Raw genomic sequence first — 13665 nt, forward strand, 5'->3', positions numbered from 1 at the left:
GTTTGTACGTCTGTGTGTCTCTGTGTGTGGGTGTATTAACGTAGCTGTCTGTGTATGGGTCTTGATTTGTCTATTCTTTCATCTGTGCTTTCATTCCACCATCCACAGACCACACTCCTTTCCTCCAGAGCACTGCTGGTGTGTCAGTGTGTCCACCGAGCAGAGCCTCTGTGTGTTTGTGCATGGGTCGGTCGGGGCATGAATTATGACGTTCCCGCCTATCACCACCTGCCCATGCTTATCCATCAGCATCTGGCCATGCACCCCAAGATGGGGAGCAGTCAGCGTGGGGGCCCCTCTATGCATGCAGCCTGGGTACCTGGTGTCTATGCAGCAGGTCTGGGTCAGGTGGGCAATGACCCCAGAGAGGCATTGGGGGAGGCTTCCAGGAAGAATGGGGACTCGAGGTGTAGAGATGAGGCCACGGCAGGAGGGGCACAGGCCTGCCCTATCGAGCACCAGAGAAATGACTGGGATGGTGGGTGAGGGGAAGGGCCCAGTCACAAGGAGCCTGACTGGCCAAATAAAGATTTGGGTCTCCATCTTAAGGCGATGGGATCTGGAAAAGGTTTTTAAGCAGGAATGCAATGTGGTCAGATTAGTCTCTAAGAAAAGATCACTCTGGCTGAAAGGAGATCCAGCAGAAGAATGGAGAATGGAAGACTACATGGGGGCTGGGGGAATGTTCCAGGTGAGAAGTGAGGTGGCCTGAGCTGGGCTGTAGCCAGGGGATGAAGAGAAGCGACTGGGACAGGTGGGAGCCCCAAGGACTTGATGACAGACCTCAGTCTGTCTGAGCGGAAAGACTCAGGCCTGGGCCTGTTTCCCCATCCTCACCCTCCCCCACCCTCTCCTAGACTCACAGCTGTCAATATCCGCGGATGCCAGCTTCCCAGAGGGACCAAAATGAATGCGGATGAACTTGCCCTGTGGGCAGAAAAGCAACCTCAGTTGGGTGCCCAGCCAGCGCTGCCCTATTCGTCCAAGGCTCCCACCACCTTGTGTCTACCCACGACAGACCGGGCTCCACCCCCACCCGGCTCTCCCACTGCAGCACTCACGAAGCGGGACGAGTTGTCGTTCCGCAGGGTCTTGGCATTGCCAAAAGCCTCCATGGCAGGGTTAGCCTCAATGATTTGATCCTCGAGGGTGCCCTGGTGGTGGCGGGCCAAGGGCTCTGTCAGCCCGTGGTCCCGGGGTCTCGGCCCAGCCCAGACAACCTCTGGTTGGGAAGGGGAGGGGAGGTGGGGTCCCCAGGACCTCATAATTGTTGCCTGCCCCACTCACACCAGCCCCATACCTACCCTGGTCTTCGTGGCCAGAAACTGCCGGGAGGAGAAGGAAGACAAGTTAGAGGCTGTGAGGTGTCACCAGGCGGGAGCAGGCAGTGGGTGGCGAGCGGGACAGTGAACGTTAGTCACCCAAATGTGTACCCCCCACCCCGACCCCTCATGCCCGACCCTCCAGGGACTGTTAGAAGGAGAAATGCTAGAAAGTAGAGCAAACATGGCCCTAGTCAGGGGCTTGAGGCAGGGGCTGCGTCTGGGGGTCTCCTATTCACAGCCCCCCCAAGCCCTGTCTCTGGCCTCCTCCATATCATTTCATTTCCCATGCCCCAGGAAGCGACCCTGCCCCAAGCCCTAGAGGTTCCTGACTACAGTCTACTCCCCTTTAGAGCCCAGCTCAAATGCCCCTTCCTCTAGGAAGGCTTCCCTGACGCTCTGAGGCTGGAAGAGACCTCTTCCTGCCCAAACCTCCTGACCCCTCCCCTCCCTCTATGACTTCCCATCTTCACACTACTCCTCTGTACTGTGATGAGGTGCATTTTCATCGTACAGTTGTACATCGACTATTATTCAAAATAGCCCTGTCGGTGCACATTATTAGCCCTAATTTGCAAATGAGGAAACTAAGACTCAGAGCAAGAAAGTGATCTGCTCCAGATGGCACAGTAAGTCAGGGGCAGAGCAGACACTGAGCCCAGGCATCCTGCTTTCCACGATGCCCGAAGCCACCCATATGTCTCATCTAGAGGGACTTACTGAATGGAGGGGATCCTCCCCCCGTTGCTCTCCTAGCCTCATCCTTGTCTTCCCTCCTTTTCCCTTTCTTTCTCTTCCCTACCCTGGATCCCAGCAGCCTGGGAAAAAAGGGAGAAAAAGGAAGGAATAGATTTTGGAGTGACAGGTGCCATGCCACCTGTCCCACGCCAGGGGACTGTGGTTATTCACTCACCTCCAGGGAGCCTAAGACTTAAAAATCCCCCTGAGGTATTGCTGGGGAGACAGAGGCAGGAGAGAACCGGCAGGAGCCCCTCCCCCGAGCTCCACCCCACACATTCATATCCAGGGCTTTTGAACAGGGCTGTCTTTGGAGATGTGGTCAATTTGGGGGCCGAGGGGAGGGAGGTTGATAAGGCTCTTAAGCGCCAGCACCCATGGCCCCTGCGGGGGGGCAGCCTTTCTCTCTACCTCCCCTGCCTGACAGCTCCCCCCAACCCCAACTCCACAATGCAGGGCTCCTTTCTGCCCAGGTGCCCCCTACCCCCGCCCCTCCCAGCTGCATCCCTGCCAGCTCCCTGCCCTCCATTCCTGTTCCTGGACCAATACCCGACTTTCTGTAGCATCCTCAGAGACACTTTGGGAGTTGGGAAAATGGGGTGGGGGGGAGGGAGGAAAGAGTACCAAAAAGTCAACAGCAAAAACAAAACAACCACCACCACACCAAAAAAACAAAACTGAAATAAAAAGAAAACACAAGAAAATCAACGGGGAAAATAGGAAGAGGCAAAAAGAAAAAAACTTTAAATGGAAAGAAGAAAGAAAAATGTCCCAGAACAAATGCAAGGCTCAACAGGACCAGGAGTAGGGGCTGTGCAGGAGGAGGCCTTGGGTTTCTGGAAAGAAAAGGCAACCCATATTGGGGTAGGGGAGCACACACAGAGCTCTGAACAGCTGGCCCTGGCGCTAGGAATGAAAGTTGTACCTCGAAAACAAAAACAAAACAAAAAATTGGTTCCCCCATTGTTTCAGAAAATTTCAAAAACCATAAAGAAATCATGGGGTGCAAAACTGCCCCTTAACCTTGGCTGTTGGGAATGCCAAGTGCCCTTGTCTCTGGCTGAACCTGCTTGTTTGATTAACAGCAGGTAACTGTATCTTTGGTGCATGAAAACTAAGAAAACAATTACTTCTTGGTAAAAGCAGCCTACCTGGTAAACTCTTTCAAAATATGAAGGTCATGATGAAAGGGAAAAAATACATAAAATGCTTAGGAATAGCAATGTGGTCCCACCCGCTGTGTTCCAGATGGGAACAGTGAGGCAAGCCTGGGACCACGTCATACAATGTGACAGAGAATGGCCACAGCCTCGCTGGTCGAGCCTTGCTCAGGCCAGAGTCTGCCACCAGGGTGGGAGGCTCAGGCAGGGCTGGAGGCTCTGGGGAATCAACTTTTTAAAAAGAAAAAAAGAAGAAAAAAAAAAAAGGAGAAGAAAGAAAAGAAAAACAGAAGCAGCAGGGAGCAGCGCCCGCGTGGGCGAGTCTTACGGCCTTCTTGCCCAGCCCGTCTCCCAGGGCAGCGACGATGGCAAAGTACTGAATGACCCGCTTGGTGTTAACCGTCTTACCGGCCCCCGACTCTCCCCTTGGACGACACAAACATGAGTCACCAATGTCCATCTGACTACTCTAATTCCTCCCATCCCCCAACACCCTACCCCTCAAGCAGGGCCCCTCTGCCCTCCCCACACCCAGCTCCCAACTCAGGACCCACACCCCAACTCAAAACTCCTGAGATAAATTAGCCCTCAGAATTGTTTACAAAACAAGCGAACATAGACCATCCCAGTGAGATGAGAAAACACATTATGATGCCACTGTTTACTGAACACTAACTTACTGCCAGACACTGGGCCAAGTGCTTTACCTATATTGGCTCATTTAAGCCTCAGAAACCTGTAAGGCAGGCACCATTATCATCCGCTTTTGATAGATAAGGAAATGCGGCTCAGAGAAGTTATGTAGCTGTTTCTGCTGTGTGCCAGGTACAGACATTAACTCACTGACTCCTATAGCTCTGTGTGGTAGGTAAATAGGATTGTTCTGTCTTTCCTGATGAGACTCAGAGGCCCAAGCGCACCAGCAGGAAGTGGACCCGTGAGAACTTGAATACAGGTCTTTCTGGTTTCAAAGGTCTTGATCTTCACCAGCAGGCTGCACACACACACACACACACACACACACACACACACACACACACACGAACGATGTCCATATTGGCTTGGCTGGATATAAACTTGGTATGTAAGAATTCTACCACTTACCAGTGAAAGCAAACAAAGGATTAGAAATAAGATTCAGAAATATGGAGACGGTAAGAAGGAGGAAAGGGGTCTCCCCACTCCCCTTGAGCAAGAATCAGAACTCCCAAAAGATCAAGGTGGGAGAAGATTCCAGGCCCTAGGGACAGAGGGTATCAGGGCTGGTGATCAGTCTGGTACCCCCTTCCTGCCCACCACCCATAACACATCTGCCCAGAATAGGGGGCAAAGAAAATGCTCTAATTTAGTTTCACCTGGGACACTGACTCCAGGCGGTAAAACCCCTGCCCTAAGCACTTTGTATTCAACCTTGGGAAATGATTTTAGTTCCACTCTCTTCCTGCCAGATGGCCAGCATTTCCCACCCCATCCCCAGAGCCCCACACTCACGTGATCAGCATGGACTGGTTCTCTCGGTCTGGAAGAAAGGGGAGGAGATAGACAAGTTAGCCAAAGTGAGGGACCAGCCACAGGTGGAACACCTTGGGTATCCTTGGCGCTGGGGCAGCCCCTCCACCACCCAGGGCCAGAAACGGCAAGGACCAGGTGGGACCTTCAGACTTCAGGCCAGCTCCCACTTAGAGAGACAGAAGGATATGCTAGAGTGTCCAGCAGCATCAAAAGGAGGGCAGTGCAAGTGGAGGGAAGGGGGTCCTGGAGCCGGGGGAGGGGCCTCGGGTGGGGGAGAGGAGTCAAGGCGGCCCTTACTGCGCAGCATGTCATTGTAGGCGTTATCTGCCACCGCATATATGTGGGGCGGGGCCTCCGAGCGGCGCTTTCCCTTGTAAGCGGCTACCACAGAGGCTGTATAGATCGGGAGCCATTTGTAGGGGTTGATGGTGACACAGAAGAGGCCCGAGTATGTCTGAGGAGAGAGTGTATAGATAGGTTGTTGGAGGCCAAGTTCCCATCCCCAGGCTCTAGCCCTCGCAAAACTGTGACCCTTGCAAAATCCCCCAAGGAGCTGCTTAAGGTGAGATGCCACACCCTTTGTGGCCGCCCTAGCCCCGCCCTAGCCCTTACTCCTGCCCACAGCCCGTGGCCCCTTCATAGCCCCATTGCCCAGCCTCTGTGCTGCTGCAGCTCCGCCCCTACACTGTCGTAGCCAAACCTCCAGCCCTACCTCTAGCCCCGCCCCAGCCAGTGGCCCCGCCTCCACAGGCCCATGACATCACCCTACCCTGCCTCTAGCCCTGCTCCCCCACTGCACACAGCCCCGCCCCTTCCCCCGTTCTGTCCCCACCAAGCTGTGCCTCTTGCCCTAGCCCCGCCCCTGCTACTATGGCCCCGCCCCCACCACACACAGCCCCATCCCACCCGTGGCCCCTCCCCGGCCCACAGCTCACATAGATCATCCAGCGAGCGTAACGCTGGCGCAGGTTGTGCAGTACGGCTGCCTCGTTGAGGTGCGTCATCATGGCCATGTCCTCCAGCAAGTCGAAGCGGGGCGGGTTCATGGGCTGCAGTTCAGCTTCACGAACCGTCAGCACCTGCCAGGAAGGTCGTATAGTGGGGTGACAGGTGGGCAGGAACAAACTGACCTCAGCCTCTCACTCCTGTACGCTCCCAGACACCCTTTCATCATCCAGAGCACACTGCCCAGGAGCTACACCCGGGAAGGCAGAGGAGCTAATTCCGGGAAAAGGGGGAGCCAAACCTTCTGGTCTTTGGTCTCCACGTTGACTCTGCCCCCAGTAGCCTCGGATTTGACCTCAGCCTCCACGTAAGCATCCTGTTCATCAGGTACCCAGACCCGCTTCTTCCCTGAGTTTTGGGGAGAGCATGGGGGTTTTGAGAAAGGCTGACACACATCCAGGGGTTGGGGACCCGGCTGGGGTTCCCAGATCGTGTCTACACAGCTGTGCCCCTCCTAGGAGCCCCTGTCAGGATGCAGGAGTACCCAGAAAAGATCCTTCCAGACACAGACTCCCAGAAGGGCAGAGCTGGGAGGGTCCCTAGAGATCTCCTCAAAGGGTCCCCTGACTGAGGTTACAGTCCCTCACAGCCCTGGATTACACACTTGGATTCAGATTCCTGCTTCTGTTGTATTTGCCCTGTGACCTCAGGAAAATCCCTCATTCTCTATGGGCCTGTCCCTCAAAGGTAAAACATTATGGGCATGTCCTTAGTTCCCATATGGAGCAGCCCTCAATATCAGGCACTTAATTCTCAGTGGGTTCTGCCTCCCCCATTTCACTGAAGACTCAAACCCAGGTCTTGTAAGTCTGTCTTATGCTCCTTCCTGCCTGGTCAGCTGGCCCCAGAGCTACAGGGAGCCCATATTTCATGGCAGTTAAAGGCACAGACTCAGGTGTCCTGCCACTTACTAGTCAAGTGCCTTAGTCAGGACCAGCTCCATAACTTGCAGGCCCCAGTGTTAAAATGCAGATCCTCTTGTTAAGAAATTATTTACAGTTTCAAGATGGTGATAACAGAGTGTTAAATCGAGCATGAGGCCCCTCTGTGGCTGCAGAGGTTGCACACCCACGAAGCTGGCCCTGGCCCTGGTCTCCATCTCCCCAGGTTGTTGAGATGATGCATGGAAAGTCATCTGCTCTGGGCCTGGCACACAATAAGCACTTGATACACATTGCCTATTGTTATTATTGTCCTATGAGCAAACTGGGTCATAAATAGTAGCCTTTATTCCTGTCCCTGATAAACAGAGGCTTTGGCTCTATGGAAAGCACTAAAAATAACTCCAGCACAGGTTTTATGGACATGTGGAGGCAGCCTGCACACATACCAATCACTCTCATCTCAGAAGCTTCAGGCTTCAGCCACAGACGGCAGCTCCAGGAGGTGGGTGATACTGTCCCATTTTACAGAGGAGCAAACCGAGGCTTGCTCACAGACATACAGTGATGTACACAGGCTCCCTGGGATTTTATCCTCAGGGCTAAAGCTTTCAGGCCAGAGTGCTCCTTCAGACCCGAGCTGAGTGCCCCCCTCCCCACTCCTGGTCTGAGTCCATAAGGGCTTCTCTGTAGCTGTGCCCCACTCTGCCCTCACTTACCATCCCACAGGACAGTGTGCACCTTCATCTGCTCCTGGTAGCCCTGGCGGAGGTAGCGGGCAGACTCCCCAAGTTCACTCACATCCATCATGGTAGTGGCACTGAGAGGTGGAGGATGAGATCTTAGAGGTTCAAGGCAGTCCAAGGCAGCAGGCACTGGAAGATGGCAGTGACATGGGAACTGAGGGACCAGGGGCCCCAAACTGGGGCATGATCGAAAAACCCACAAGACCTAATAGTAGGTGATTCCGTGGGGCTCCCCACTTCAGCCTCCCTGGTGAGGCAACACACACACACACACACACACACACACACACACACACACTCTCTCTCCCTCTCTCTCTCTCTCTCTCTCTCTCTCTCTAACACCAGAGTATCCTCTCCCACAGAAATGGAGAGACTTGTGCCAGCCCATAGGCACCCTCACCCATCAGCCTGTCTGCCCTCCCTTGGGCTCCAACTCCAGCCCTGATCACCCACCTCAGCACCACGGTGAGGGCTGGGAGCTGGGCTACCCCTTTTATTGCCACCGTCAAGGTCAGCGGAGGAGAGCTATGTCAGCAATCTCCACGTGTCACAGCCCCCCCTGCCTGGCCACAGGACACAAAAGGCAAATTCCCTTTTATCTCCACCAGCACGGCCCCTGGGCTATTTTTACCTCCCATTGTCAGGGGATCACAAAGGCAGATAGAGACACTCACTCCACTCAGAGGTTGAGATTCAGACCGACAGGGGCAGGGACAAGGCAGGGAGAGATTTGGGAAGACTGAGGTGCTGCGAGAGAGAAACTGAGTCACAGGGAGTCTGATACACCCAGAAAAAGGTCCACACCCCCAGAAGTGGAGAGCAAGGAGACTCAGGGAGGGCGACCACAAAATGTACTCTGGGACTATTTGGTCCAACCCTCTTTACACATCCAGAGAAACTGAGGCCCAGGGAAAGGAAAGCGCTAGCCAAACCTCACAGATAAACAGTGGCAGAGACCGACTCAAAAAGAGAAGCAGAGACACTAAGGCATCCCTCTCCAAGCACCTGGATGCTGTCTCTTCCCCACTTCCCCTCACCTCTATCCCTAGTTCTCTGAGGTCCCCTGGGGAAATTACACAAGAAGAAAACCAGACCTAGGACCATAGGCATAAAGGAATAATTTAGCTGAAGAGGAAGCAAATTGAGGAAATTTAGACCAATCAGGAGCCCCCTTCATAATGACATTTAAGATTCACAGGAAGCCAAGTTCCCACTCTTAGCCCCCTCCTGCACCCTACTCACATCAGGGGTTCGGGGTGCTGACACTCAGTCTGCCTTCAGAATGTGTCAGGGCACTTCCAGGCTCTCCTTTTCTGTCACCCCGTTCAGGCCCTGGTGACGCCACAGAATCTTGGAGTCAGAATATCAAAGGATCCTGGAACCTTCAACACTGGACACAAAGAGGTCCAGAGCCAGGATTCCAGCCAGACATTAGGCTGAGCTCACAAAGAGAAATCCTCTGCACCAACAGGTTACCAATTCCAAATATACAGACATATCTATATTCTATAGGAATAATTTCAAAGATACATTTTCAACCATAAATAGTTCAAAACAGGCAAAACTAACGAATGATGATAAAGTGAAAGAGTGGTCCTTTGAGGGAAAGTAACAACGAGAGGAGGCCCAAGAGAAGCTTCTGGAATGCAGGAAACACTCTATATACTGAGCTGGGCTGTGGTTACACAGGTGTGTTCACTTTGTAAAACTAATCGTGCTATATGCTTAAGATGTATGCACTTCACAGTAGGTATGTTACATGAAAACTTTGTTAAAAATGCATGGCCAAATTTGGCAATATCTATCAAAATTACAAATGCCCAGAACGTTTTAGTAATTAATCCTACAGATATTTCCCCATGTTACAAAATGATACAGGTGTCCTTTGGGTGGACAGTTAGATTGTTCTCTTTTTGCCATTACAATCAGGGCTGCGGTGAATATCCTTGTACAGTCTGATGAATTTTCACAAAGTAAACACACTCTGTTCAAGAACCCCAAATTACCAGCATCCCCATCAACCCTCTTTCAGTTATCACTCCCTCACCTACTATCCTGACTTCTAATATCACAGATGGTTTTGAAATTTATATGAATGGAGTCCTACATTATGTATTCCTTTCTTTTTTCTCTCCACATCATATTTGTGACAACATCATTCTGGTATTTTTTGTTTTGTTTTGTTTTGTGGTACGCGGGCCTCTCACTGTTATGGCCTCCCCCGTCGCGGAGCACAGGCTCCGGACGCGCAGGCCCAGCGGCCATGGCTCATGGGCCCAGCCGCTCCGCGGCATGTGGGATCCTCCCGGACCGGGGCATGAACCCGCGTCCCCTGCATCGGCAGGCGGACTCTCAACCACTGCGCCACCAGGGAAGCCCCATCATTCTGTTTTAATTATCTTCACAGAACTTAGATTGTTTCTTCCCTGCCTCCACCTCCCACCCACACCCACACCCAGTAAAGGGCAAGAGCTTGGTCTAGGCCCCCAGCACCTTGCAGAGTAGATACACATAGTAGAAAGTCAATAAATATCTATGAAGTAAGAGAATGAAGCAAACTTGATTGATAGTTTAGATTACAGAGTTTTAATATCCATATGGGGTCAGAGGCTAAGGAGCTGGACTTGAGCAATTTAGAAAGCCCAGAGGGTAGGGAAAACTCTGCTCCTGTTCAAAGATGCTCAGAAAGCAGGGCTTTGTGCCTAAGGCCTGAGCAATAGAACTGGCCTGGAGAATCAGAATCTCTAACAAGCCTAGCCTATACCAAATATAATGGGGGTCTGAATTCTAGAATTACCTGCTCAGTGTAGAAACCTGGGGCTGAAAAACCAACCCAAAGAAGTGGGTCTAGAACTGCCCTGTAAGTTCGCTTCTACTACACCGGACACTCCTTCCTGCTGAGATGAGCTCACAGACAAACATGACAAAGCAGTGAGGAAACCCAAGATGCACCTGAGAGATGCAACAAATGCTACAATCTGCAAGGACTTAAGGTACCAACTTTAAACACCCGAAGAGCCATGCTGGAACAGAGGGAGCCTGTGTGATTTGTGTGGCCCCAAGAGCAGAACAACAGTGCAGTTACAAGGAAGCAGAGTTTGAAGATACACACAAAAAAGGACTTTTTCACACTTGGAGCCAATCAGCAATGGAAGAGGCTGCCTTGGAAGAAAGTGAGCCTGCCAAAAGCAAGGAAGAATCAAGTAGAGTCTGCACAGGGCTTGAGGCTTTGCACTGGATGACCTCTGAGGTCTACTCCAACCTCAGGACTCCAGGATTCCAGGATTTTAGACCCTCTGGAAGCTTTGTTTCTCAACAACCACCCTCTCAACCCAACAAACCCACCCACTGCGTAGCCAGTATAGACAGTCCAAAGTCTTTCTTCTTGCCTTCTCTTCCCAATGTTATAAGTACAGAGACAAGACATATATGCTCCTCAGTTTTAGAATGCTGGGGTGTTAGAACCCAGGGTCATTAGAACTCTGAAGTGCTAGAATCCTGGCGCAAAAGACTTGAAGCAAATATGACAAAAGGTACAATGGTTTGTTATTATTTGTACTTCCCTGTATCTTTTACATTTGTCCCTCCTTTGGGGTTTTTTTGTTTGTTTGTTGTTGTTTTCTTTTTATTTTTTAAGATTCTTTTGATGTGGACCATTTTTAGAGTCTTTCATTGAATTTATTACAATATTGCTTCATTTTATGTCTTGGTTTTTTGTCTGAAAGGCATGTGGGATCTTAGCTCCCTCACCAGGGATCGAACCCACATCCCCTGCATTGGAAGGCAAAGTCTTAACCACTGGACCGCCAGGGAAGTCCCCTGTTGTTTTTTTAAATTAAAGACTCCTAGGGCATTAGGAATCAGGAGCATCAGGGCTGGAGGGCTGGAAGGGAAATCAGCTTAGCTAAGCACACCAAGACCCTGATTGGGACAGAGGGAAGCCCAGGCCAGACTCCAGGATCCCACTCCGAAGGCAAGCTCTCTACCCCTGCACACGAAAACTGGGAAAGGAGAAAGCAACTTCAGGCAGGACCAGCATGAGGGCAGCTGGGTCACCTGCAGCCTGGCCAGCAGTGTGTCCACCCTCCTGGGCTAGAGGGACTCTCCCTGGAAATCACTCAAAGAAACACCATCTTCAAGGGACTTAGGGTACTGACAGCCCCAGAAAAGGCTGTTTGGGAGGGCTGGACCTCAGGCTTTCTAGTCTGTATCTCCAGGCCCCCAGAGCCAGGTGGCCCTGAATAGGTCTACCACTGCCCTCAAAAACTGATATGCTGTCCACCAGCCCCCACTTACACCAGGGAACCTTGGGCCTGGCTAGGAAGAGAGTTGGAGGGGAGAAGCAGGAGTCAGGGAAGAGAGTAAAGTGGCCAGAGATAGAGATTGGAAGTCTTAGTATGTAGGGGGCGAGAGCCAAGCTGGGCACCAGGGTCTAGGTGTCCCCGATTCCTCTCCACCAAAGACCTCAGATCGGCAGTTGCCAAGAGTCCTGGAACCCACAGCTTAGTAGCAGCCAGACTGATTAGGCAAAGCCTGACAGGGGCATAGTATCTCTGGCGTCTCCTCTTCCAGCCCAAAATGCCAGTAGAGGAGCTGAGCATTGGAGAAAGCAAGGGCAGGCAGGTAGGCAGAGAGGATGTAACTTGGGAGCCACCCCAGCCCCAAATATATCTGCCAACAATGCACCCCAGGGCCTGGAAGTCCTTCTTTGGATAAAGACATTGAAGGACTCTGTGAAGGAGGGAGGGACACATGAATTCAATTCAACATGCATCTGACAGCTTCTCTTATGTGTCCAGGATGGGAACACAACACTCATTGTCCAGGAAAAAAAGTGATGCTCAAGGAGGATGTCAGAATGGAGGAGTTTGAAGGTTAAAAGATCGTGGCACGTGCTATGAAGGCACCACGCAAAGTAGTGCTGTGGAGGGTAACGGGGGTGTAACTCTATTCAGGTTAGTCAGAGAGGGCCTCTCTGAAGAGGTGACATTTAAGGCAAGATCTGAAGGATAAGAGGGAGCCGGTTAGGTGAAGAGCTGGGGGAAGGATATTCCAACCAGGAGGAACAGTAAATACAAAAGCCGTGAGGCAGAGCAAAGCTTGGTGTGTCTGAGGCCCTGTCACAGTGCTAGTGCCGCTGGGGTAGGAAGGTGGGGAAAGTTTTGCAAGGTGACGTTTGACAGGTAGGCAGGGGCTGGGTCACCGGGACTCTTGGAGGACTTTATTCCAAGTGCGAAGGGGAGCTGTTAGGGCAGGAGAGTAAGTGGTGAAGGTTAATAATGATCACTCTGGCTGCCATGTAGAGAATGGACTGGAAAGAGCAAGAGATGCCACAGGCAGACCAGTGAGCAGGCTGTGGCCGTCCAGGGAGAGGCACTGAAGGTAGAGGACAGGGGACGGACAGCGCGAACCTGAACTCCAAGCCCAGAGCAGCCACACGGGCGTAAAGGGAGGTGAGGCTGGACGGAGCAGTTGGGACTGGATTGTGAAGGGCTTCAAAAGCCAGATTAGGATTTGGTTCTTTATCCTGCGGGAGCTGGGGAGCCATCAAAGGCATTTTTATTTTATTTTTTTCATCAAAGAGCTTGGAGCAAGGGCATTTGACAGTGTGTTCAGATTTATGTGTTCACAAGAGCCCCATGACAGCTGGTGTGGAGGATGGACTGCAGGGGCGAGACCGGGGCAGGAAGACTTAGGAGGTGGCTGCCATAAGGGTCTAAATGCGAGGTGGTGAGGCCCAAAGAGGGGCCTCCACCCTGGCACCCCGGGGGGGTGCCCCTGCTCATCCAAGGCTTGTCCCCCTCCTGGGGCCGTGGGCAGCTGCAGAGGGCCCGAGTGGGCCCCGGCTCTGATGCTTCAAGCAGAAAATAGGATGAGTGCAGCCAAAAGGCATCAGGGCTGTTTATCCGGTGGAGAGACGCCTCAGCATGGATTTATGGCTGAAAGGTTACTGGGGGGAGGGGATGGGGGGACCGGCTGTCCCCCATCCTCACAAAGGGCAAACAAAGGAGGTGACTATGGCCTCCACTGCAGCAAGAGGGAGAGAGGTTAGACACATGAGGAATATGTCCTGACAGGCATCAGAGGATGAAAGGGCCCTTCAGGGATCATGCAAACCAACTCTCTCATTGGGCAGCTGGGGAAACGGAGGCACAGAGGAAGAAGCAGGTCCTTGCCCAAGGTCACATACTGAATTAAAGCTACAACTAGACACAGCAGCACGTCTTCCTTTCAAAGATCTCAGGAGTCTCCCAGAGCACTCCCCAAAGCATGTTCCTTCAGCTGCCTCGGAAGGATCTGG

The 13665-nt window shown here is 52.2% G+C and overlaps 1 protein-coding gene across 1 annotated transcript in view; it reads right to left on the minus strand.

Moving 5' to 3' along the window:
• MYH7B (myosin heavy chain 7B) overlaps positions 1-13665 on the minus strand; it is a 40935-nt gene that overhangs the window by 15648 nt on the left and 11622 nt on the right. Inside the window, exons 4-11 of the mRNA XM_079946510.1 lie at positions 7338-7493; positions 5979-6085; positions 5668-5811; positions 5030-5186; positions 4712-4739; positions 3549-3645; positions 1062-1175; positions 864-927 (exon numbers count right to left, since the gene is read on the minus strand). Of these exons, the coding sequence (XP_079802636.1) occupies positions 864-927; positions 1062-1175; positions 3549-3645; positions 4712-4739; positions 5030-5186; positions 5668-5811; positions 5979-6085; positions 7338-7493 (867 nt within the window). The remainder of the gene's footprint in view (positions 1-863; positions 928-1061; positions 1176-3548; positions 3646-4711; positions 4740-5029; positions 5187-5667; positions 5812-5978; positions 6086-7337; positions 7494-13665) is intronic.

The sequence above is a fragment of the Stenella coeruleoalba genome, assembly GCF_951394435.1.
Source record: "Stenella coeruleoalba genome assembly, chromosome: 15".
Taxonomy (NCBI): Eukaryota; Metazoa; Chordata; class Mammalia; order Artiodactyla; family Delphinidae; genus Stenella; species Stenella coeruleoalba.